The following is a 26,866-nucleotide window of genomic DNA, read 5'->3' as shown; positions in this document are numbered from 1 at the left end:
CAGTTCATCCAGAGTGATCATGGGCCTCTTGGCTGCATCTCTGATCAGTCTTCTCCTTGTATGAGCTGAAAGTTTAGAGGGACGGCCAGGTCTTGGTAGATTTGCAGTGGTCTGATACTCCTTCCATTTCAATATTATCGCTTGCACAGTGCTCCTTGGGATGTTTAAAGCTTGGGAAATCTTTTTGTATCCAAATCCGGCTTTAAACTTCTTCACAACAGTATCTCGGACCTGCCTGGTGTGTTCCTTGTTCTTCATGATGCTCTCTGCGCTTTTAACGGACCTCTGAGACTATCACAGTGCAGGTGCATTTATACGGAGACTTGATTACACACAGGTGGATTGTATTTATCATCAGTAGTCATTTAGGTCAACATTGGATCATTCAGAGATCCTCACTGAACTTCTGGAGAGAGTTTGCTGCACTGAAAGTAAAGGGGCTGAATAATTTTGCACGCCCAATTTTTCAGTTTTTGATTTGTTAAAAAAGTTTGAAATATCCAATAAATGTCGTTCCACTTCATGATTGTGTCCCACTTGTTGTTGATTCTTCACAAAAAAAATACAGTTTTATATCTTTATGTTTGAAGCCTGAAATGTGGCAAAAGGTCGCAAAGTTCAAGGGGGCCGAATACTTTCGCAAGGCACTGTATGTTGCTTTTTGTCTTTCTGTGAGACTTGAAATCGCATGCTCTGGTTAAATGGGTAAATTGGTTTCATATTGGAGGACAGAGAGCACCACGCCACATGCACAAGAGACCTAAACCGCTTCTCAGAAGGCATTTTGAAGTATCACAGGAGCACTTTGCAAATGGGAGTGTCTGTCTTTCTGTACAGACTGTTGAGAGGGAGGGAGGATAAGTGCTTAAATTCTGGATTGGAAAAGGGAGGTACATGCAACACTAGTAAAGGGGGAACGTGAAGAGGTACAGACCTAGAGGTGCACTATCATTCATATGTGTATTCATTACTAGTGTGTATCTTTAGGATGTCCACACAGAAGGCAAGATGTCCTAAAAAAGCTTTGTCTGGCATAGAACGTTTATACAACCTCCATATCTTGTCTAAACAAAACATGAAATACTTCTCATTTACCACTAAATACTTCAGCTAATAACAGTGCATTCAAAGAAAATGATCATATCAACGTTTCAATGAGATATTATTAAAATGTGTTTATGTACAGCATTTCAGGACAATATTAATTAGAATAGAAAATGTAAAATCATCCAGTCATTAATGCAGTCATTAAATTAGAGGTGGGACATATTGAACTCAAATTTGATATTTAACCGCTTGCGGTCATTTTGAAAATAACAGATCCTACATTTTAGATGACAACAACACAACAAATACAGAAACAAACTCAAATGTAACTCAAAGGTATTCACAGACCAGAAAGCATAGGACAAGGAGAAATAAACACAATCCTGAACATCCCATCATGTGATGGCAACTTTAAACATAAACACTAAAAAGGCACTGTCCACACGTTAAAAAATGCCTTGTTTCAACCCTGTCAAACTGAGGAGTTCGTGCTGATGTGAGAGAAAGTCCCTGGACTCTATAGACTGAATGTTGCATCACACAGTATCCAACTAGATTCATTATTTCATATGTTTTTATAGAGAATCATTTCCTTTGAAAAAAACTAGGAGCTATCAAGTTGACAAGCAGGTTTATGGTAGATTGGTCATTGGAGTGATTCAGGCTCTGTTGGACAGAGGTGCCCGTCTATATCTAGCTTACTGTATGCGTCATTAAGGCAAGAAGAGGAAAGCTCTAAAACATGGGTATTATTCATATATACTGTATATACACAGTGCCTTCAGAAAGTATTCACACACCTGGACTTTTTCCACATTTTGTTGTGTTACAGCCTGAATTTAAATGGATTCAATTTAGATTTTGTTGTCACTGGCCTAGACACATTACCCCATAATGCCAAAGTGGAATTATGTTTTTTGAAATATTTACAAATGAATTACAAATAAAAAGCTAAAATGTCTTGAGTCAATAAGTATTCAACCCCTTTGTTACGGTAAACCCAAAATAATTTGAGTAAAATATTGCTAAACATGTCACATATTAAGTTGCATGGACTCACTCTGTGTGCAATAATAGTGTTCAACATGAGTTTTGAATGACTACCTCATCTCTGTACCCCACACATACAGATCATTGTAAGGTCCCTCAGTCGAGCAGTGAATTTCAAACACAGATTCAACCACAAAGACCAGAAAGCTTTTCCAATGCCTCGCAAAGAAGAACACCTATTGATTCGCAAAGAAGGTCACCTAATTGGTATATGAAAAAACAAAACAAAAAAACAGACACTGATTATCCCTTTGAACATGGTGAAGTTATAATTTACACTTTGGATGGTGTATCAATACGCCTAGTCACTACAAAGATAAAGGTGTCCTTCCTAACTCAAGGAAACCGCTCAGGGATTTCACCATGAGGCCAGAGGTGACTTTAAAACAATTACAGAGTTTAATGGACGTGATAGGAGAAAACTGAGGATTGACCAACAACATCGTAGTTACTCCACAATAATAACCTAATTAACAGAGTGAAAAGAAGGAAGCCTGAACAGAATAAAACTAGCCCAAAATATGCATCCAGTTTGCAACAAGGCACTAAAGTAATACAACTGATAAAAAAATTAGCAAAGCAATTAACTTCTTGTCCTGAACACAAAGTGTTATGTTTGGGGCAAATCCAACACAGCACATTACTGAATACCACTCTCATTAGCATAGTGGTGGCTGCATCATGTTATGGGTATGATTGTAATCGTTAAGGACTGGGGAGTTTTTCAGGATATAAAAAAATAAACGGAATGGAGATAAGCATAGGCAAAAACACCTGGTTCAGTCTGCTTTCCACCAGACACTGGGAGATTAATTCATCTTTCAGCAGGGCAACAACCTAAAACACAAGGCCTAATCTACACTGGAGTTCCTTACCAAGAAGACAGTGAATGTTCCTGAGTGGCCGAGTTAGTTTTGACTTAAATCTACTTAAAAATAAATATGGAATGACCTGTAAATGGTTGTCTAGCAATGATCAATAACCAATTTGGCATAGCTTGAAGAATTTAGAAAATAATAATGGGTAAATATTGTACAATCCAGATGTGTAAAGCTCTTAGAGACATACCCAGATAGACTCACAGCTGTAATCGCTGCCAAAGGTGCTTCTACAAAAAAATTGACTCAGGGGTGTGAACTATATTTTTGTATTTCATTTTCAATAAATTTGCTAACATTTCTAAAAACATTGCATCTCAGTGCTAGAGGCATCACTACAGACACTGGTTCGATTCCAGGCTGTATCACAACCGGCCGTGATTGGGAGTCCCATAGGGCAGCGCACAGTTAGCCCGCGTCGTCCGGGTTAGGGCTTAGCAGACATTGTAAATAATAATTTGTTCTTAACTGACTTGTCTAGTTAAATAAAGATGAAATAAAAAATCAAATAAATACATGTGTTATTGTGTGGAGATGAGCGAGAAGAAAGAATATGTATATTTCAGCCATTTTGAATTCAGGTTGTAACAACAAAATGTGGAATAAGTCAAGGGGTATGAATACTTTCTGGAGGCACTGAATATGGAAACAATACATATGATTGTATAATGTATACTATATATATATATATATGCATTTTTTTCTTTCTTAACAATATTTAATTTAGAGTACAATTTACAGTGCTGTAAGAAACAAGTGAATGCCTTCTTCAATTACAATATTCAACATTAGATTTACAATAAGGAATGGATATCCCAATCATTTTCAAAACCACAAGATAACTGAACTGCATGCTTTCATAGTAAAACTGAAGCATGGTGCAAGTGAAATCTTTTCTCTTTGATTTTGCATAGGAACTGTTTTGAGAGTTATTTACCCCACTATAACCTGTTGGAGCCGCACAATGAATAATACTTTTGATACCTCGTTTGTGTGGAGATGAAAATTGAGAAACAGTCTCATTTATTCTTAATGCTCTTCAACTATACTTCAAATACATGCCATAGGGAGAGAGAAAAAAAAGAGAGAAAAACCTTTTTGAATAGCTGCTGGTTTTGTTCCCGAGGAAAACACCACTGTTCTGGGAAGGCGGGTTGTTAATCCACCGGGCCTGTGTGCCTACCAGACAATCGGGAAAATAGAAAAGAGAGACTCAAAACCGAACCAATACGTTGACATTGTATCAACACCAAAGAAACAGTCAATCAGTCATGCAAAAACATTCTGGGCGACTGTTAGGAACTCATGTTGAACAAGGAGCAGTCCTTTTTGCTCATCTGGTCTTCTGGCGTTCACCTCAACACACATAAGATATACTGGAACTGTGATCCAGTGAGCTGGAAGTGCTGAGAAACACATCGGATATGTGTGAGGAGAGAGAGAGAGGGAGAAGGAGAGAGACATCCAGACGGCGGTCAACAGCAGAACTATCAATACGACGGGCTCTCGAAACCTGTTGGACTGAGCCGGAGATAATAGACCAATGCATCACTGACGATCTGTGCAGTATCACTGTCAGAAGCAAACAGCTTCACAGAGAGCAGTCTATCGGTTGGGAAAATACATGGTAGTACCTTGTACTGTGGCTGTGAATATTTGTACGATAGAAAAGAGAATACGTCTCTCTCTCCTTTGGCAACAAAAGGACAGTGTTGATCATCATCAATATATACCAGTTGAACATGGCTGATGATTTTCGAACATCCCAAAAGGCCGTTATAATAATCGCAAAAAAAAAAAAAAAAATCACACATTTTCACCATTGCTGCAAAAGAGGTCCAGTTCTCTCAATGGCCAGTACATGTCAGTGTTTCTACACCCCTTCACCAGTCACAGAACAAGCTAAAGTGGCTGCCTTATTCCATGTCCGTCTATCTCGGTGTGTTTGGGCACACACAAACAGTACAGTTCCAGTCAACCTGTTTTCAAAGGATAAATACTATAAGAAACCACTTCTCTGCCTTGGTTTATACTCAGTGCGCAACCAGCGGTGTGGAGTTGAAGAGGACGGGGCATAATAATTCACCCCAAATTTGTTCCAGCTCTTTGCAGATCCGTTCAGCAGTGCAGTCCTTTGACTGAATAAGAGAAAATACAAACTGAAACTGTGAAGGGTAATAAATGAGAGAAGAAAAATGTAGAACATTACATTAACAACAAAAACTATCAGGCAGTAACAGTCTCTGGAACATACACACTTTTGGCTTCCCAGTATGATGACGACGCACACCTTCGGTGACCTTCGGTGACGTCTGCGTCCGTGGTAAGATCCGTCAAGCAAAGGTGTCCACAAAGAGGTACCTCACACGCTTAAACACTTCCGGCTTGAAATGAGATCGTTCAGATTCACCAACAAATGTTTCCTTGGAGGACATGACCCACGGTAAAGAGTAGCTTGGTAGTTGTAACCTGTCTGACGACAGGCGGTACCTAGAGTTGTTGGAGACAATTAAAGATTACATAACTTGCTGCAGAAACATTTCCTTCCAATGCAGACTTTTAGACTACAAATCTAGACAAACAAAATGCCTAAAAGTAGAAAACCCTAAATATTAATATAACAAGATTAAAATAAATGGTGTATTTCATAGTTTTAAGACTTTCTCTTATACAAATGTGATTTCCAAGCCAACCGGAGAATAGGAGATTCTGTCTTGTTTTCTCAACAGGAAAGTGTTGGCTCATTTTCTTTCTTTTGCTTTGATTGTTATCTGTATATCATAGATATCCAGGGTAAATAAATGTACCGCGAAGGAAAGTGATGATAGTAAAGGGCTATTTTCCTTTGTCAATATCCAAAAACGTCAACGATCAAAGTAAACTTAAACTCCACTTCGCAAACAAGCAAAAGTGTCTTGTTAAATGAATAGAAAAAGGTGCTATATAGTATTTATATATATATATATATATATATATATATGAACAGAGCTGCAATTCTTCCTCTTGAAGAACATGTTTTTTGTAAGTGCTGTGATTCGTAGTCTTTGTGTAGTAGGCGTGTGTAGTCAAAGTTGCACCTGATGTGTTTTCCTTCTTATAATCTAGTATCAACAGATTTTGTCACTTAATAATAATAGAAAATCTTGTCCGATGCCCTTAGGTGGCAGGGTTTGTTTTTGGTTCCTGTGTTGAGTTTGCCTTCATATTGCAGTGCCCTCCGGTAAGTGTGAGGGCATTGGGTGGAAGTGAGGCCAGGGTCACTCTGTGTAGTAAGGCTGGCATGAAGGAGGAGAGAAATGACTGTTGCATTGTTGAAATGATCTGACACGTGATGAGGTCTGATCAGGATGAGGGAGATAAGAGGTTATGCTAAGGTTTGTTTGAGGTCGAGGGTTACGTTTGGGAGAGGTCCCTGCTGTTGATTTGGAGAGCAGTTCTCGGAGCCTCAGTAGCGGTGTGATTGGTGGGAGTACTGTGAGCTCTGCTGGGATGACGACGAGTATCCCTGGGACTGAGTGGAACCTTGGACGTTGCTTTGATATCCAAGGCGGGAGTTGGAGTGCTGGAGAAGAGAAGAATGGAGAGGAAACAGTAAACTGTTGACGGCTAGAGACCCCTGTCATTAATTATTTATCAAGTTGGCACCACTGGAAAATACCATTGTCTATTTCAACCTCGCATGGGGTTTGAGAATAAATAATTCAATAACTGTACCTTGGGAGACCTTGCGGGAGGGGAATGACTTTTGTTGGCCATGTTTTCAATTGTAAAGCTGGCTGAATAATTTACAGATCAAGAATGAGTCCTATAGAAAAGCATGGCGCATTGCCACAGATCTGTAGTGTTGATCAACATACCTCTGTGGCTTTCCACTGTTGTTTTACTTGGCATCCAAAGATGTGGTCTACTTCTCACCGATTTAGAACAGAATTAGCAAGAGACTACCAACCTAATTCGGAGCAATTCTACAGTGCCATGACAATTCTATATCCTAAACAGTATACTGTATATCACGCAACATAGTAAAACCTGCAGAAGTGGCTGATGCCAAAAACCTGCTGCCTGTTTTGTTACAGGACGTAAAAACAGGACCGTTTCTTTGTGCTCTGTACTTTGCTCAATGATTCCTATGATTGCTTTTGTTCGTCTGAATAAATAAATAATCTGGGGGACTGAGCCACCACATCAATAGAAGGGCTAACCACCCACCTTATACTACAGCTATAAAGAAAGCCGGCTCTGAATCAGATGACTGATTACGGACCGTGACTCACTCTAACCAGCTCAGACTGGGCCTAAGGCCAAATGTCCTAAAAAGGCAACAACAAAAAAAAGGCAGAAGTCACTGGCCTTCAGATGAGAAACCCTTCTTCTGAGCCACCAGAGTGGCCCTGAGGACCTGCTGCTGGACTGGGGCCCAGGGGGCTTGGGTGGAGGGTGGAGGGGATGGGAGCAGAACGTGGCTGAAACTCCTGAAGTATGGTGACCTCGTTAAAAAAAAATACTCCCATACATCTCTGACTACAACCCACACATCGCCGCCTGTTTAGCAGTCTATCTATCCGCACTCACAGAGAGAGGGGGGGAGTGAGTGGTGCACATTGGGATACCATAGCCTCGGGGAGAGTGATCAATGAGGAGAAAATTAGGGCGCGGAATGTGACGCCACAGCAAGCTAGCTCTCTGTTCCACTCGGTCTGCCCATCCAGAAAGCAAGGGGATATTTATACATCTGTTCTGGTGAGTCTTGAATTTGAAGAGCCCAGCAGCTGTTCATATGCAAAACCCAGCCCCCTGCTAAATATAGCCCAGTCAGTCAGTCAGTCAAGCAGCACCCCACACGGCACGGGCCAAGCCAGGAGACACCTCTGAACAGACTACAGTTGTGGTCCGGACAAGGTCAGGGAGGTCACCTTTATCTCACCTTCCTCATACGTAATAAGACTCTCTCTTCCTCTCTACCACATTCTCCACTCTGTCCCCTTTATCAGTCACTACTCCAGTCACCCGAGCCACGGACTGTTCACTCTGTTACCATCTGGCAGGCGGTATCGGAGTAGCTTCTTCCACCAAGCCATCAGACTGCTGAAAGGTTAAACCTAGCTATCTCCCTGCACAGACCTGCACCTTAGAGACTATCTGCACATTAGAGATGATTTGCACGGACTATCCACACATCCAACACTTACACACACACACACACACACACACACACACACACACACACACACAGTCAACTCTGCTGTTCTAATACATACTATTGATTCCACTACCCACTTTATACACTGAGTGCACAAAACATTAAGGACACCTGTTCTTTCCATGACATAGACTGACCAGGTGAAAGCTATAATCCCTTCAACCTTGTGGAAAGCTTTTGACACCTTGTAGAGTGTCCCCCCCCCCCCCCCCCCCCCCGCCAAAAGTTAGAGCAGGCGTCAAGACGGGGAACAACAGTGATAAGGCAGCACAATGTTTTGCTTACACCTTCATCAGCAGGCTAGTGCGAACTAGAGGAAGGACACTATCATCCTGATATCACATGACCTGTAATCCCATTAGATAGCACAATGCTCCGCTCTGGTCTGAGTTGGGGCTGTTGTGTCTTGTCACAAGTGTTGCACGTCCCTGACATCCCCTTCTGTACGTATCTTTGCTCTCTAGTCAAATCATCAATAAAGAAGCACTGGGTCCTTCGGGTCTCCCAAGGGCCTATATTGACATATGTTGACATTTTGAATCAATTACATTTGCTGACATTTGGATTAAACACATTTAAATCTCAACTCCAGATAATAAATGTAGGCATGCTCCTCAAAAGACAACCACAAGCGATCAACCATTGGTGACTGAAGCGATGTCTATGCCTTTCATCTCCTTTCAATCAAAATGGACAGTAACACTATGGATAAGTGTAAAGCTGTAAAAAATCTAACCTGGTACTCGGACTGGTGGACCCCAGTGCCGGAGGAGGCCCCAGAGGGCCCGATCCGAGGTTTCTTGTTTGGGGGCCCCTGGTCCTGGCCGTGCTGGAGGCCTCCACCTTTGTTGGCTCCCGTAGCACCTGTGTTACCGTTGGTCTGGGCAGAGTTCTGTTGGGTGGAGGCTTGCTGGGTGCCGCTCTGCTGCTGGGCCTGGGCTGTCGTCTGCTGGTGCTGTTGGGCCTGGTTCTGATGGAGGACAAACACACACAAGTGTTCAGTTAGAGACGGACACCCTGACAGGTTCCTTAGAGTATAACTGTTGTAATGTTGTAATCTGCCATTGTACACCAACACACTCACAGATTCCTTTGAGTAACAGTGTAGTCAGACATTCATACACAATGTACATAAGGTCACTATGGAAAATGCTCACTCAGAAAATGGCATCAAGGCAACATTGCTGTGCAACAACAGCCAAATGAACAATGTTTCACTGATCCATCATTGTCACCCTCCCCAATAGTTGGGAACTGGTTAGTACAGTATGTACCCAGTATTGTGATCAGGGGTTTGTTTGCTCAGAGTCCTCAGCCCAGCTTACCACTTCTCAACCACAGGAGGTGGGTGGCACCTGAATGGAGTGGAATGAGTAGAATGGTATCAAATACATGGTTTCCATGTGTTTGATGTCATTCCATTGACTCCGTTCCCACCATTATGAGCAGTCCTCCCCTCAGCAGCCTCCTGTGTTCTCAATCTATCCACAACCACAAGGCTGAGACATGTGAACTTTGGGGTCAGGAAAACAAGAGTGGTGTAAAGTACTTAAGTAAAAATACTTTAAAGTACTACTTAAGTTGTTTTTTGTGGTATCTGTACTTTACTATTTTCGACTACTTTTACTTCACTACAAAATATTGTACTTTTTACTCCATACATTTTCCTTGACACCCAAAAGTACTCAGTTACATTTTGAATGCTTAGCAAGACAGGAAAATAGTCAATTTCACACACTTATCAACCAAACATCCCTGGTCATACTTATTGCCTCTGATCTGGCGGACTCACTAAACACACATGCTTCGTTTGTAAATTATGTCTGAATGTGCCCATGGATTTCCAAATATAAGGAATTTAAAATTATTTCTAATTTGACTTTTGATACTTAAGTATATTTTAAACCAAATACTTTTAGAATTTTACTGAAGTAGAATTTTACTGGGTGACTTTTACTTGAGTCATTTTCTATTAAAGTATCTTTACTTTTAATCAAGTATGACATTTGGGTACTTTTTACACAACTGGAAAACAATGAGTCCCTCTCATACCCTCTTGGCCCAGGTTGGCAGAGGCCCTGCAGCCTTCATGATGGCTGCTCTGGGGCAACACTTGTATCAGGTGTTGCCTACTTGAAAACAGCTGCTAATGTGATGTAGGGCTGTGGAATGGCAGAAACCGCTCCGTGAGGAGGGGACTAGTATCTTTCTGGCTGTAGTACGCACATGCACTCCCTTTCACCTCGTATACACTGATTTGGCTCGGTGTCATACTTTCTGTATGGTCTGGCATATTCATAACATGGTGTTTGATACTCATCCTGTGGAACCAGCCAGCCTACATGATCAGTAACACTATTGTCCAAATAAAGCCTCCTGTAGCCTATCTTTTATCAGGGGAAAGGCTCAACATTAGTGAGATTTACCTTAAGTGAGATATGCATAGAGAGCTTAGTGAGATATGCAGGGGTGCAACTTTGGTTTTAGAAGTGGGGGGTGACATTTTTTATATATATATATTTTTTATCCACCCGGATAAACACTCCAAACAGCCTACCCGACCACTCGGAGGCGTCCACATTATCCTAAAGCACACCGTTGCCTCGTTTTGTATCACATTCCAATGATAAAACTGGGGGGGCAAAAATGCAATTGCAGAGTGTGTGGGTGGGGGGGGGGGGGGGGGGGGGGGGCACATGTCCCCAGTTAAAGTTGCGGCCCTGGAGGTATGCATCGAGAGTGTATGACAGAGAAGGCCTGGGATTTCCTCTTGATTCGTATCTCACTCATCCACCGGTGGCCTATGAACTATAGACCACCACCTGACAAATTCAGTTTTTATTTTATTTTCCTATCATTATTTAGACTGTGTGCTATCAGGGGGCAGGCTAACTGGAGTGCCTTTACTTCCAGAGGTCAATGGACCTCTTCTGGAGTGCTGGGTGCAGCTGCTGCTGTTTGTGCAGCTTGTCCTTATTATCCCATGGCATGCCATTCCCTCTCCTAAAACACTGACTCCTTTAGTGCATAGGACACAAGTAGAGATGAAATTGGATCAGATGTGAACTAATGCTGCAGCAGTATATGTGATCCGGAGGCAGTGTCTTACGCAAGTGGTTCCCAAACCCCTTCCCTCATTTTGCCATGTCTTGTGTGTGTTCACGTGATATCTGAGTGACTCAAACATTACAACGAAATCAATGGCCTAGCCTCCTGAGTGGCGCAGTGGTCTAAGGCACTGCATCGCAGTGCTAGCTGTGCCACTAGAGATCCTGGCATCGAGTCCAGACTCTGATGCAGCTGGCTGTGACCGGGAGACCCAGGGTGCGGCGTACAATTGGCCCAGCATCGTCCGGGTTAGGAAAGGGTTTTGCCGGCAGGGATGTCCTTGTCCCATTGCGCTCTAGCAACTTCAGTGGCGGGCAGAGCGCATGCACGCTGACACGGTCGCCAGGTGTACAGTGTTTCCTAGGACACATTGGTGTGGCTGGCTTCCGGGTTAAGCAGGCATTGTGTCAAGAAGCAGTTGAGTAGTGTTTCGGAGGACGCACAACTCCCGACCGTCGCCTCTCCCAAGTCCGCATGGGAGTTGCATCGATGAGACAAGACTAACTACCAATTGGATACCATGACATTGTGGCCTAACAAACAGAGATAGCTAAGGTCTGCAATGACAAGAGAAACTGCTGATGCACTACTTAGTTGAATGCACAAGGTGCAATTTCAAAATGATTACAACTTTGAAGAGTAAGCTGAAAGCCTGAATGAGTTCCTTTAAAAAATAATAAAACAAGAGTGACTTACATATAGAGGCCTAACTTAGTTGGCAATGGAATTTGAAATGATGCCGACATGACCAGATTGTGATTTATAAATGGACCGTTTTTTGGAACGTGTAAACAACAACAGGAATCGTGTGAAGGCGGGGATGCAGGGCTGTGTTCCAAAGAAAACCACTACAAGTCTGCTGGCTCTAGTTCCTCAACGGCATAGCTATGAGAGACTCTTCTTTGAGTCATAAAATGCATTACGTAGGACCTGTGCACACTCTAGAGAGGTGTGTGGCCACTTGGAGACACCAGTTAGAACTCTCCCTCTTGTCTTATGTTGCACCTACCCACATTGCCATGAATATTCCTATGTTACTGAATGTATACAGAGTATTTTCATATTTCAAATGCGGCAAAGTACAGTAAATGTAAAAAATGCACATAAAATCAACAGCGTAATGTTTGGATTCAGTCTTGTGGCAGATTAACTGTTTTGGCCTCCCATTTAGTCTAATAACTTTCCAATAATCTCCACACTGTTCCCTTTTCATTGCCACCATGGTTATGCATATGCTTTCCATATTCCTTCTGTAAGACACATTTCAATGTATCCCTATACAGTGCATTCGGAAAGTATGTTTCTACAACATGATTGGAGTCCACCTGTGGTAAACTCAATTGATTGGACATGATTTGGAAAGGCACACACCTGTCTATATAAGGTCATACAGTTGACAGTGCAAATGCACACAATGTCAGAGCAAAAAGCAAGCCATGAGGTTGAAGGAATTGTCCGTAGAGCTCTGAGACAGGATTGTGTCGAGGGACAGATATTGGGAAGGGTACCAAATTATTTTGCAGCATTGAATGTCCCCAAGAACACAGTGGCCTCAACCATTCTTAAATGGAATAAGTTTGGAACCACCAAGACTCTTCCTACAGCTGGCCGCCCTGACAAACTGAGCAATCATGGGAGAAGGGCCTTGGTCAGGTAGGCAGGGACTGGGAGACTAGTCAGGATCGAGGCAAAGATGAACGGCGCAAAGTACAGAGAGATCCATAATGAAAACCTTCTCCGGAGCGCTCAGGACCTCAGACTGGGGTGAAGGTTCACCTTCCAACAGGACAATGACCCTAAGCACACAGCCAAGACAATGCAGGAGTGTCTTCGGGACAAGTCTCAATGTCCTTGAGTGTCCCAGCCAGAGCACAATCGAACATCTCTGGAGAGACCTGAAAATAGCTGTGTAGCAACGCTCCCCATCCAACCTGATGCTTGAGAGGATCTGCAGAGAAGAATGGGAGAAACTCCTCAAATATGTGTGCTAAGCTTGTAGGTCATATCCAAGAAGTCTCGAGGCTGTAATCCCGGCAAAAGGTGCTTCAACAAAGTACTAAGTAAAAGGTCTGAATAGTTAAAATTTGTATATATATATATCCCCAAAAAAATATTAGCAAAAAATCTTTAAACTGTTTTTGCTTTGTCATTATGGGGTATTGTGTGTATATTGATGAGGGGGGGAAAACAATTCAATCAATTTTAGAATAAGGCTGTAACAAAATGTGGAAAAAGTCAAGGGGTCTGAATACTTTCCGGATGCACCGTAGGCCAATTCCCACGAGTGTAAGGGGTTAAGGTGTTTTGGGTATTTTTAGACAGCATGATGGCAGTTGTTAATAACAGCAAATGGCTAAGGATTGTCAATTGTGAGGGGTTCTCGATGCATATCCTAGTATTTCACTTTTAGTCTATAGCCCAAACCTTTCCACCGAAACTCTATTTACCTTCTCTGTTTTCTCTTCCGGCTCATCTTCGTTCAGAAACTCTCGTTTCGGGTAAGGTATCTGACATCCGGCAAATACACTACAGGAGAAAATGAAACGAGGGATACACACAATCAGTTGTTTGTGAAATAACTGAGTAGCTGGGTGTGGTGTGTACAAATAACAAAAAACTATGTCAAGAAACCAAATCCCAACCAGGCTGATCAAGATAAAAACAGGAATCTAGAAATTCAAAACATACCCGACTATGAAATCACAATTCAAGGAATGATTTGGAAGTGCTCCGTTTTAAGTTCACTGAAGCAACGGCCTCCATTGTTAGTTTATCAAACAGACTTCTCGTGATGAACATGTGAATGGGTTCATGTGTGGAGAGGGTAGCTATGATCATGACCGAGTTTGGAAAATAAAGTTTAGTAGGTCTCACTCTGAGGTTGGTAAGGGCTCCTCCAGGAAATAGGGGTCCTGCAGTGCCTGTTCAGAAGTAATCCTTTTGGTGGGGTCCATTGTGAGGAGTTTCTGGAGCTGAAAAGTGGTGGATGAACACTAAGTTAGTGGTGCCAAGCAAACCCAATCAGCCAGCCAGGCGTATTGGTTTTACAGCTCTTATATCTAGATAGGTCCTTATCTTATACTCTCCAGTGAAAATCAAGGTAGCAGTAGCATGCCCTCCATAAACTGGCAATTAAAGTTCAAGAATATACTGGTTACTAGACAGCGTGCTTACCAACAGGAAAACCTTGCTGTCAGGTTTGACTTTATGCTTCTCCATGTATTTGATGAGGCTGCTATTTGCATACCTGTGAATGGGTGAAGCACAGCACATGTAAAACAGATAGCAGGTTAATAGTCTCAGAAGGCTGTCAGCCTGAGAGAAAGGTTCAGATGCGATGTTCGATGTGTGCGAAGGGTTCAAGTATCTTTTGAGAGCCGAGCGAGCCCAGGTAGGGTCAGAATGTCAAGCCTTCTCCACTCACGTCGTTCTCCTGAAGTCTTTCTGAAGGGTGGGGTACTCGGGCATCTTCCTGATGTCCTCCCAATCTTTATCTGACCAAATTCAAAAAACAGACAAAACTTCAGGTCACTTTAACCCAATTCTTATACTTGCTGCCTTCGGAGGATAATGTAATCTACTGTACATATTGTACAACAACAAGTACAAGAGAAGGACAAGGTTGATGTTGAGGACTTTACCAAAATACTATACGTCACGACTTTCATGACCGTGAGAATCTAACTGGGTTCTTAATGAATGTTCTACATCAGGGGTGTCAAACTCAAATACCCAGTGGGCCAAAATGTAAAACCTGAACAAAGTCACGGGCCAACATTGAACAAATGAACTTTTTAATATGGACCCAAACAAGTTTTGCTGTAACATTGAATATGGAACAAGCATCGCTTATTACCATACAATATATAATTTAATAGTGGAGACATGCAAAATCGAATTTCAAATGAAAAAACACATCAATGGCATTAATTTATTAAATAAATAAAATTTAAATAAAAATTGTATGCCTCTTTTCTATTTTCAGCCTTCTGATTTAAATACCAAAATAAACTTTTTCCACTGGCTAATAATTTTACAAATAAAATGATAATAAATCAATCAACCATTCAAGCCCATGCCTTGTAGCAAGAAAAAGTGCATAAAGAAAACGTTAATTATTGCACACTGGTCTAATCTGATGTGCCCAAGCCAGATATCTGGCATCTCTTCTTGGATGCTAGTTCATCAATGTCTGGGCTCAAGCTCTGAGCTGAAGAAATCCTCAGTATCGAGCGAAGATGTTCATCAGTCAGACGTCTCCTGTGAGTTGTTTTGGTCATCTTCATCGAGGAGAAAAGTTGCTCGCATAGATAAGTGCTGCCGAACATGGAGAGCATCTGAGCAGCTTGGGTGCGGAGCTGAGGCATTGTGTCAGGGATGAACCGTGGAAACTGTGCGGCGCCCACAGCATCATACTTTGACTTCAGCGTGTCGTTGCACTGGAGTTCAATCAGCTCCATTTGGATGTTGGTTGGTGCATTTTCCACATCAACTGCGAAGGGATTACTAAGCAGTTCAAACTTGCATTTCTGGGCATCGAAGTCGGCAAATCGCCGGCTAAACTCAGCGGCGAGAACACTGAGTTTTTCAGCAAACTGTGCGCATGGGAACACGGCGGTAGAGATCTGCGCTTTTATGGATTGGCAGCAGGGAAAATGGCAAGGGTTTCCTTGCAGCATCTGATTCTCCCACAGGTACAGTTTAGTTTTGAAGAGCCTCACTGCAGCGTACATGTCTGTGATGATGCGCCCCCGCCCCTGAAGCTGCAGGTTCAGAGCATCGAGATGGCTCGAGATGTCACAGAGAAAGGCCAGCTCACACAGGAACTTTTGCTCCCGGAGCTCTGCTGTATCCTTCCCTTTGGTTTCCAGGAATTGACATATTTCCTCACGCATCTCGAAACATCTGTTCAGTACTTTTCCTCTGCTTAGCCATCTCACCTCTGTGTGATACGGCACGTCTGCGTATTCCGAACCACACTCCTCCAGAAAAGATTTAAACTGGCGGTGATTTAGACCTTTGGCTCTTATAAAGTTAACTACCTGTGTTACTGTGGTCATAACATGTTCCATCTTTAGGGCTTTGGCACACAGTGCTTCCTGATGTATGATGCAGTGGTAAACAGTTAGCTCACCTGCACAGTTCTCTTCCCGCATCTTCTCACGGAACCATGCCCACCAGTCCACTCTTTTTACCGCACATCGCTGGCGCACCATCTGTCGTTAATCCAACGAGTTTATCCCACGCCAGCTTTATTTCAGTTACACATTTGGAAACCTCCTCAAAGATTTCCTTTCCTGTGGTTGTGCCATGCATTGATTTGAATCCTAATAGCTCCTCCGTAACACACAGATTTGAGTCCACTCCACGGATGAAGACTGACAGCTGAGCAGTATCAGATGCGTCGCAGCTCTCATCCACAGCGAGGGAGAACGCAACAAAATCTTTTCCCTTTTCCATCAGCTGGTCATACAGATTGGTGGCAAGATCACATGTGCGATCAGCTACTGTGTTCCTGCTCAGGTTCACGTTTGAAAATGCTTGTTTTTTCTCTGGGCATACGAGGTCACAAACCTTCATCATGCACTTTTTCATGAACTCTCCCTCATTAAAGGGCCGGGCTGATTTTGCGATCTCTGCTGCCACTATATAACTAGCCTTTACAGCAGCCTCGCTTTGTGATGTGGCTTTTTTAAACATATTCTGTTGTGAAACCAAACTTCTTTTCATCTCCTCTACTTTCTGGCTCCTTTGAGTCATGTCCAGGTCCTTGTATTTGTCATGGTGTTTCGTTTCATAGTGTCGTCTAATGTTGTACTCCTTACTTACAGCCACGTTGACTCCACAAACAAGACAAACAGGTTTGTCTTTTACATATGTAAACAGATATTCTGCCTCCCACTTGTCCAGAAAGCTCCTGTTTTCTGCCTTTCTTTTCGCCATTTTTGGGAAGGGTTAGCTCGCTGACAGTTGTAGCGTCTATGTTGCTATGACTACTGTCACAGAGGAGAGAGCGTTTCTGGGTCCTGTCCTGATTGGCGCGCGAAAACAGCAGAGCATTATGGGATTCGTAGTATTAGTGGTGAATGCGCTGTATAATACCGGCGGGCCAGCTCTAGTAGTAATTTGGTATTGTCTCGCGGGCCAAATATAATTACCCCGCGGGCCAAATTTGGCCCACGGGCCAGAGTTTGACACCCATGTTCTACATGGTCTCATCAGGTGTGTGTGTGTGTGTGTGCTGGTCAGACCTGCTGGGAAGCCCATGACACTGAATATCCTGTCCAGCTGGTCATGGTGGAAGGGGTTACTGGTCTTAATGTCCTCCTGGCGACAGTGGAAGATGGGCTCGGACGTCAGCAGCTCCGCAAAGATGCAGCCAATCGCCCAAATGTCTGCATCAGATAGACAAGCAGTTAGCAATTAAACAGAGTGGTCCGGGCCTACACCTTAGCAGGAGCGGACACAAAAGACACTCGTCTAAACTTGCCAAGGTGTATCCGAATATCTCTCACACTAATGGAGACTGGACAGTCACAGGAGTTTCCTCTTAAGAATTCATCTTAGGAATTTGGCTGTACCCTGCAATTACATCTGCAACCCTGTGCATAAACTCATATAATCTCATAGTGTATGCCTAGGGCCTTTCAGTGTGTTGGCCTGCTACATGCATCTGTGATGGCAGACACCCTGAAGGGCCTGTTGGCTTCGGCCAGGGGGGGCTCTATTGAGGAACATATGCCATTCCTATACAGTAGGCCGTTCATTCACTGCTGTACATGTAGAAAAAAACAGCAATTCAAGGGGTGCTACCAAATGAATGTCAAAACTTATTGCAAAGAAAACTGTCATTACAAATTACATAGAATCATTAGATTGTTCACTACAATATAACATTACTATATTTGTACTTGACAGTGTTGATTAAATAAGAATGTTAATTTGCGGTGACCGTTGCCAGTTTAGACTGCGCCACTCTTGGTTATATCTTCATATTTGGCGTTGTGAGGTGGTACCATTTGGAGGCGTTTCCGCTGGTTGGGCCAATCAAAATCAACTTATCACCTATATCCCCTGGCAAGACGGGGGGCACTAAAATGTTTTGCCCGCGAGGTGGGGCGGACCAGACCAAATATCGCTTAGGGCCCCCAAAAGGCTAGACATACTCTCATTACTGTAAGTGCAAATACGGTCTGGGTAAAAAAAATCAAAAGAGCAAAGTCCTACTGGTCTGTGTCTGCTGGTCGATTTTCAATTCATTTCCATCTCATCTCTGTGCTTTGGTTGCAAAATAGGAAGCATGTGTTAGGTATGAATATAATGAAGTTAAACAATAACTTCTCTGGAATGTCTTTTGATGTACACTCTCCTGTGTATTTATTTGGACAGTGAAGCTAAAAGATTTCATTTGGCTCTATACTCCAGCATTTTGGATTTGAGATCAAATGTTACACATACATATACAGTGCCTTGCGAAAGTATTCGGCCCCCTTGAACTTTGCGAGTAACACACTACGCCGCCAGGGACTCAAATCCTGCAGTGCCAGACGTGTCCCCCTGCTTAAGCCAGTACATGTCCAGGCCCGTCTGAAGTTTGCTAGAGAGCATTTGGATGATCCAGAAGAAGATTGGGAGAATGTCATATGGTCAGATGAAACCAAAATATAACTTTTTGGTAAAACCTCAACTCGTCGTGTTTGGAGGACAAAGAATGCTGAGTTGCATCCAAAGAACACCATACCTACTGCGAAGCATGGGGGTGGTAACATCATGCTTTGGTGCTGTTTTTCTGCAAAGGGACCAGGACGACTGATCCGTGTAAAGGAAAGAATGAATGGGGCCATGTATCGTGAGATTTTGAGTGAAAACTCCTTCCATCAGCAAGGGCATTGAAGATGAAACGTGGCTGGGTCTTTCAGCATGACAATGATCCCAAACACACCGCCCGGGCAACGAAGGAGTGGCTTCGTAAGAAGCATTTCAAGGTCCTGGAGTGGCCTAGCCAGTCTCCAGATCTCAACCCCATAGAAAATCTTTGGAGGGAGTTGAAAGTCCGTGTTGCCCAGCAACAGCCCCAAAACATCACTGCTCTAGAGGAGATCTGCATGGAGGAATGGGCCAAAATACCAGCAACAGTGTGTGAAAACCTTGTGAAGACTTACAGAAAACGTTTGACCTCTGTCATTGCCAACAAAGGGTATATACCCAAAGTATTGAGATAAACTTATGTTATTGACCAAATACTTATTTTCAACCATAATTTGCAAATAAATTAATTCAACTTCTGTCATAGTTGAAGTGTACCTATGATGAAAATTACAGGCCTCTCTCATCTTTTTAAGTGGTGGAACTTGCACAATTGGTGGCTGACTAAATACTTTTTTGCCCCACTGTATATGTATACATACATAAATGAGGCAACAGTATAGAATGTCGGCTTTTATTTGAGGGTGTTTTCATACATATCTGTTTTGCTGTTTAGAAATTAGTTTTGTATTTAATCCCATATTCCTAACACGCAATGATTACATCAAGCTTGTGGACGCATTTGCAGTTTGTTTTGTTTGTGTTTCAGATTATGCTGTGTCCAATAAAAATGAATGGTAAATAACGTTGTTGAGATACAGAGTTTGCTTCTAAGCCTATTTGGCAAGGAAACTGAAGCGAGCTGTAGTTTCGGTTACCTGCTTCAGTTTATGAGCCTTTTATTAAAGAATGGAAAACAATGTTCTGTCTATTTGCGGCTATGGCCTAAAATCAATTAGTTCATATGGGCAGAATATTATATTTTGTGGCATAGGCAACTAAATTTATGAGCTCATGCTAAAATATTTGGATCTGGTAAAAGGCAGACATTTGATCATTTCAACAACAACAAATGTTCTGTGTCACGTGACAATAGAAATGGAAACATTGTGATTTTAGAGACACAAAGTAATAATACCCTCTATGATTAAAGGGATCGGAGTCCATCTGTTACTGGGTTATCACCATCATCATTAATTACAACATCCAAATCATTTGTTTATAAGCCCACTAGGCTACTCATCTGTTGTCAATAAATGTCCTGAATGACAAAGGAAAATTCCTTGGGTGTTCGCGCAATAGCTTAGACTCATTGTCCAATCCGACGCACGGAAACATATGAAAACATGAACTCATTACCTTGATGCTTTCCCTGTTAAATCTTCTAGACCCTGTTGCAAATCTAGCAGACAGCAGCAGATAATCAACACAAATATAATGGTATTGGATCACAACTGTCGTCACTGACAACGAACGAGACAAATATATTCTGGACATTCTTCCTGAACACCGTTTTCCACACGGGCTGTTTTTGCATCATGTGTTATAGGCCTATCACAACAGCAGTTTGTCACTTGACTGTCATTCAGAAAAATGTTTCCTGGGTGGTCGACAATATCACTAGGCACAAATATTCTATGGGATTGAGGTCAGGGCTTTTTGATGGCCACTTCAATACCTTGACTTTGTTGTCTTTAAGCCATTTTGCCACAACTTTGGAAGTATGCTTTGGGTCATTGTCCATTTTGAAGACCCATTTGCGACCAAGCTTTAATTTCCTGTCGTCCTGAGATGTTGCTTCAATATATCCACATAATTTTCCCACCTCATGATGCCATCTATTTTGTGAAGTGCACCAGTCCCTCCTGCAGCAAAGTACCCACACAACATGATGCTACCACCCCCGTGCTTCACGGTTGGGATGGTGTTCTTTGGCTTGCAATCCTCCCCCTTTTTCCTCCAAACATAACAGTGGTCATTATGGCCAGACAGTTCTATTTTTGTTTCATCAGACCAGAGGACATTTCTCCAAAAAGTACGATCTTTGTCCCCACGTGCAGTTGCAAACCATAGTCTGGCTTTTTTATGGCGGTTTAGAAGCAGTGGCTTCTTCCTTGCTGAGCGGCCTTTTAGGTTATGTCGATATAAGACTCGTTTTACTGTGGACATAGATACTTTTGTACCAGTTTCCTCCAGCATCTTCACAGGGTCCTTTGCTGTTGTTCTGGGATTGATTTGCACTTTTCGCACCAAAGTACATTAATCTCTAGGAGACAGAACGTGTCTCCTTCCTGAGTGGTATGGCGGCTGCGTGGTCCCATGGTGTTTATACTTGCGTACTATTGCTTGTACAGATGAACGTGGTACCTTGCTCCCAAGAATGAACAAGACTTGTGGAGGTCTACTTTTTTTTCTGAGGTCTTAGCTGATTTTATTTTGATTTCCCGATGATGTCAAGCAAAGAGGCACTGAGTTTGAATGTAGGCCTTGAAATACATCCACAGGTACATCTCCAATTGACTCAAATTATGTCAATTAGCCTATCAGAAGCTTCTAAATCCATGACATTATTTTCTGAAATTTTCCAAGCTGTTTAAAGGCATAGTCAACTTAGTGTATGTAAACTTCTGACCCACTGGAATTGTGATACAGTGATTTATAAGTGAAATAATCGGTCTGTAAACAATTGGTGGAAAAATTACTTGTGTCATGCACAAAGTAGATGTCCTAACCGACTTGCCAAAACTATAGTTTGTTAACAAGACATTTGTGGAGTGAAATTTGTAGAGTCGCTGAAAAATGAGTTTTAATGACTCCAACCTAATCATATTGTAAACTTCCGACTTCAACTGTATATCATATTTGGGGGCATGATCTTTGTGCATCTGTAACTTGCTCGCTCATCATTACGCACTCATCATTCATGATGATCCGTAATCGTGGTAGCATCCACATTAATATAGAAGAGTTCAGAAACAGATTCCATGTACCTCTCACGTTAAGGCAAATTACTCACCGATTGCTTTGGTGTAATGTCGGGCCCCTAGCAGCAGCTCAGGGGCCCTATACCAGAACGTCACCACGACGGGGTCAAGGTCCGCCAGTGGTTTGAGAGGAGAGTTGAAGAGTCTGGCGAAGCCCATGTCAGCTAAAAGTTTAATAAGATACAGTGGGGGAAAGACAACATAGTATCAACCATGAATGAATGACGATGAAAAACAGGGCGAGCTCAACTCAAGGCTACTCTATTCTCCATGTCTTAAGCCAGGAGAGCCCCATCAGAAGAGACTTGAGAAGAGACTTGATAGTGACGAGCAGCACAAGTATTTCAAGCAGCCTTTGACCTGGTATTTCCGCGAAGGGGGTAGTGTTTGGTATCAGGGATGATCCCTGGCTCTGTTGAGCAAGTCATATCGTTGGCAATGTATAACTTGTCAAAGCCACCACTCTTGAATTTCTTCTCTTTCACAAGAGCAGCCTAATCAAATCAGTCAATCAATCAATTCAATTGAAGTCCAATCAAAATATACTGTGTGGCTGGTGTTTATGTCAATAAGTCATCTTATGGGCCAGGTCTGCACAGAACCTGGAGTCTGTCATGGTCTGTAGTCTTATGGGAAGCTCTTGTTTCTGTAGTCTTAAGGAAAGGTAATTCCCTATTATGGTCTTCTGTGTCTGTGCAGGACCCGAAGTGAAGTTTGGTGGTCTGGTCTGGTGGATGTCACGCGGTCATCGACACCCAAGCATCCCTGAGCTGCGGTCACCAAGGGGGTCCTGTGACTCTAATAATAACAACTTAGCACTAACACTAGACTCTCAGGGTTAGGGTATAAATATAGTCCATCCGGCACAGCAGACCTGTGACATCATCCCAGAATAGTGTCACGCTGGGGAGTAGGTTATGCAATAGTGTCATCAGTGTCATGTGGCCATTTTAAAGCCCCTCTGCCTGCCCCCCGTGTCCCTGTGTTCAGAGACCCCCTCAGAGGCTGGCTGAAGGTGAAACGCTACAGCCATTGTACTCTCAGTCAAGTCAACAAACTCATTGATCTACGGTCACATCATTCAGCTGTTTGATAACATTTAATTTTCCATTCAAATGTGAATACAAATAATATAAGTACACATACTGTACATTATCTCTGTCAATCTACTGACAACAAAACATACTCACTGACAAGTTTAAGCCTTTAAAAATCACTGAATCAGCAGCCCGCTCCATCAATCATCTACAGAGTACTGACTTCAGTGTGTACATTTAGCCCATCTTACCAATTTTCACCCGTCCTCGTTCTGGGCCCTCCCCCATGACCAGAATGTTGGCTGGTTTCTAGAGAAGAGAGAGACAAACAGTCAACTATCTTCTGCGTGTGCTTCAGCCTTCAGGGAACCCTCAGAGGCTCCAAGTTCAACTAAAAAAACACAACATAGAAATAAGGTTACATTCACTTTACAGGTTTATCACATAATAGACAAAAATGCCATGCATTTCCAATGACTTTTAGAAGGGAGGTTTGGGCAATACCAGTGTAACACACAAATAACAGAGGCAGAACATGCCACATGGAATGCAAGTTACGCTCTTGACCTCCATACTGCCAAAGACACAAAAAAAGAGGTCAAGCTATTATGGTGAAAGATTGCTCCATCAATGATTCTACTGATCGCTGATATCAAGGTCTACCATGGTGGTGAAGCATGCCTGTGCCTTTGGGACATTGCTTCCAACGACATAATAATGTTCTCTGTCTGAGTCTGTGTTTTGGGGCTTTGGGGGACGCATGATATTATGGTGCCCTGTATAGCAATGTGATTGACTGCATGACACCAGAACCACCTAGCCAATTTAAACCCGGAAACATTGAGAAACATAAAAAAAAATCTGAATCTAGGCCAGACGGTCTGTGTACCAACAATTCAAATTGCAGAATACATACATATATCAAATAACAGTTTACCGTGATGTTCTCACTTTCACCATCTACAAAGCTTTATGCCCAAAGAAAAATGGCCTCCGTGTTATAGTATTGCTTCATCTAATACTTTACCCGTCAATATATTCTCAACAAAAATATAAAAGCAACATGTAAAGTGTTGGCCCCATGTTTCATGAGCTGAAATAAAATATCCCAAACATTTTCCATAGGCACAAAAAGATCATTTCTCAAAAATGATGTGCACAAATTTGTTTACATCCCCGTTAGTGAGCATTTCTCCGTTGCCCAGATAATCCATCCACCTGACAGGTGTGGCATATCAATAAGCTGATTAACAGCATGATCATTACACAGGTGCACCTTGTGCTCGGGACAACAAAAGGTCACTCTAAAAATGTGCAGTTGTCACACGACACAAGGCCACAGATGTCTCAAGTTGAGGGAGTGTGCTAACTGCAGGAATGTCCACCAGAGCTGTTGCCAGAGAATGGAATGTCCATTGCTCTACCATAAGCCGCCTCCAACATTGTTTTGGAGAATTTGTCAGCACGTCCAGCCTCACAACCGCAGCCCACATGTAACCACATCAGCCCAGGACCTTCTCCACCTGCGGGATCGTCTGAGACCAGCCACCCGGACAGCTGATGAAACTGAGGAGCATTTCTGTCTGTAATAAAGCACTTTTGTGGTGAAAACCTCATTCTAATTGGCTGGGCCTTGCTCCCCAGTGGGTGGGCCAGTCTCCCAAGTGGGTGGGCCTATGCCCTCCCAGGCGCTCCTGCCCAGTCATGTGACATCCATATAAAAGCCTAATTGATTTAATTTCAAATTACTGAGTTCCTTATATGAACTGTAACTCAGTAAAATCATTGACATTTTTGTTCAATATACATTATCCATACAGCACATTCATGTCGTCTGAGTGTAAAAAGGTACACAGCACATCCAAAACGAACCGTCAATTGAGTGCATCATTCTGTTCCAATGACTATACTTACACAGTAGGCTACCTGCCCACTGTTTTTTTCATCATGAATCCTTCATGTATCCTTCCATTTTCTGTCAGTCCCCTGAGTCTGTGAATCTCAAACTCATAGGATTCAGTCTGCTCAACAAATACGGGCTGTTGCTATAGGAACCCCACTAATAATGAGCTCTATTATTCAAACACACAACAAAACACCGCTATCTGCAAACACAATGACGACTCCCTCGAGGAGGGTCTCTTTTCACTCCCAAATGACTGGCATCGGCTCCTCTTTCAAATTCTAAATAAGTGGGCTAATACAGTCAGACTAAAGAAATTGCTTTCACTGACCCAATGTTTAAAGAGATCATATTTCCATACAGGTGAGTAATAATTACCAAAAAGTTCACATAAAAACAGAGATTGGATGACTGGGCAATGAAAAAGTCAACTGAGCACTGAATTGAGGTGGTAATATTGCTGTCTGATTAGTTTTTCCACAAAAGTTTGGATTGTTTTGGACTCTAACGTGCTTAGCTTCCCAGAAATGTAAGGAGGTTTCATGAGCGTGGGTCAGGACTGGAAAAGAAATATCCCGAAGCCCTCCGTGGGTCTGAAAATTCAATCCCTAAGGATGTGCCCGTCTTTCACAAAAAACAAACAAACATGTAGAGTCAAAAATAGCCCGGTTTTAGACCAGCAAGTGCCAGAGGTACACTATCTTTACATGCACTGGGAACTATACAGCAGTGCCATTATTCATTCAGTGTCTTTGTCCTTGCGTTCGCTGTAATATTTTTTTCCTCCTCTTCCTACATGTCTTATGATTAAGTAATGACCTGTTTATTTTCTCGACACACAAGCATTAACCACTCTACTGTACTATCAGAACACCATTACACACTGCGCCATGAGTTGTAACAGCGCAGGCCTGCCACAGCCCACTCTACACGGGGTATAGACCTAGGGAGGGCACACACACAGTCCATATTCAGACAAAAGGACAGTTCTCAGTTCGTGTGTGGTTGCTGTTGTTCCTTGACATTTCCTGGTGGCACATGTGACACGTGACTACGGGGAGCCAGGGATCACTCCAGCTATGAACAACATTCCATTACACCAGAGGGCACGTCTTGTATTAATCAGGAAAACGAGCCACCATAGGCAGGTAGGTGTGAGAGAGAGAGAGAAGCCTAGCACATCCATTTGCTGCAGCTGAAACCTGACTTTACTCTCAGTGTAACGTGGCTACAGCCTGTACATATTGACTGTCTAAGGCATTTTCAACCTCAAACATTTGTTTCTGGCAGAAATAGGAATTACTGCAGTATTCAGGTTTAGAGTACAGCTACAGTCAGCATGGTGGGGGAGGGATCTAACTTCTCTGGCTAGTGTGGGTTACATAATTTAGGCAGGAGCAGGGGGCGGCCTGCTTGGTTTACTGGAGAGGAGGGGTAGGGTAGGCTGGTTTCTCTGCAGCTGTGCAGCGCAGCATAAGGCTACGTGTTGCATAACGGGCAAAGTGAGCGGAGGAGGGAGCCATGCAGTTACTCGTATCTACCCCTGTGGCTGTAGATATAGGAATGCTGCCTGCGCTACTCCCCCCTCTAGCCTAACTCTAACACACCTCCCCCAACATTACTGTGGAGTAAAAATTGATAGAAAACCACCCCATATCCAGATGCGCTGGAATGTGGCATGTTTCAATGAGTAGCAAAATGAGAGGTAGAAAACAAACTTGACTCTTTCATATTTCAGAACAAGTTCACAATGAAAAGGGTAACAAACTAATTGCGCAAAACTGATACTCACATATCCCAATGCCTAACACCACCAGCTTGAGAGTGGAATTTGCACAGGCCTTTATCCACAA

The 26,866-nt window shown here is 42.7% G+C and overlaps 1 protein-coding gene across 2 annotated transcripts in view; it reads right to left on the bottom strand.

Moving 5' to 3' along the window:
• Positions 1–1,160: 1,160 nt before the first annotated feature.
• Positions 1,161–26,866, bottom strand: part of cdk19 (cyclin-dependent kinase 19) — a 74,366-nt gene continuing 48,660 nt past the window's right edge. For both annotated transcript variants that reach the window (XM_021600289.3, XM_036975691.2), the window contains 9 exons: positions 23,362–23,419; positions 22,106–22,237; positions 17,535–17,678; positions 14,708–14,777; positions 14,458–14,530; positions 14,158–14,255; positions 13,731–13,809; positions 8,912–9,145; positions 1,161–6,537 (listed from right to left, as the gene is read on the bottom strand). In XM_021600289.3, the coding sequence (XP_021455964.2) occupies positions 6,421–6,537; positions 8,912–9,145; positions 13,731–13,809; positions 14,158–14,255; positions 14,458–14,530; positions 14,708–14,777; positions 17,535–17,678; positions 22,106–22,237; positions 23,362–23,419 (1,005 nt within the window). In that variant the 3' untranslated portion in view covers positions 1,161–6,420. The remainder of the gene's footprint in view (positions 6,538–8,911; positions 9,146–13,730; positions 13,810–14,157; positions 14,256–14,457; positions 14,531–14,707; positions 14,778–17,534; positions 17,679–22,105; positions 22,238–23,361; positions 23,420–26,866) is intronic.

The sequence above is a fragment of the Oncorhynchus mykiss genome, chromosome 4 (genome assembly GCF_057628025.1).
Source record: "Oncorhynchus mykiss isolate SJ-2025 chromosome 4, ASM5762802v1, whole genome shotgun sequence".
Taxonomy (NCBI): domain Eukaryota; kingdom Metazoa; phylum Chordata; class Actinopteri; order Salmoniformes; family Salmonidae; genus Oncorhynchus; species Oncorhynchus mykiss.
This window is presented reverse-complemented; position numbering and strand designations above follow the sequence as displayed.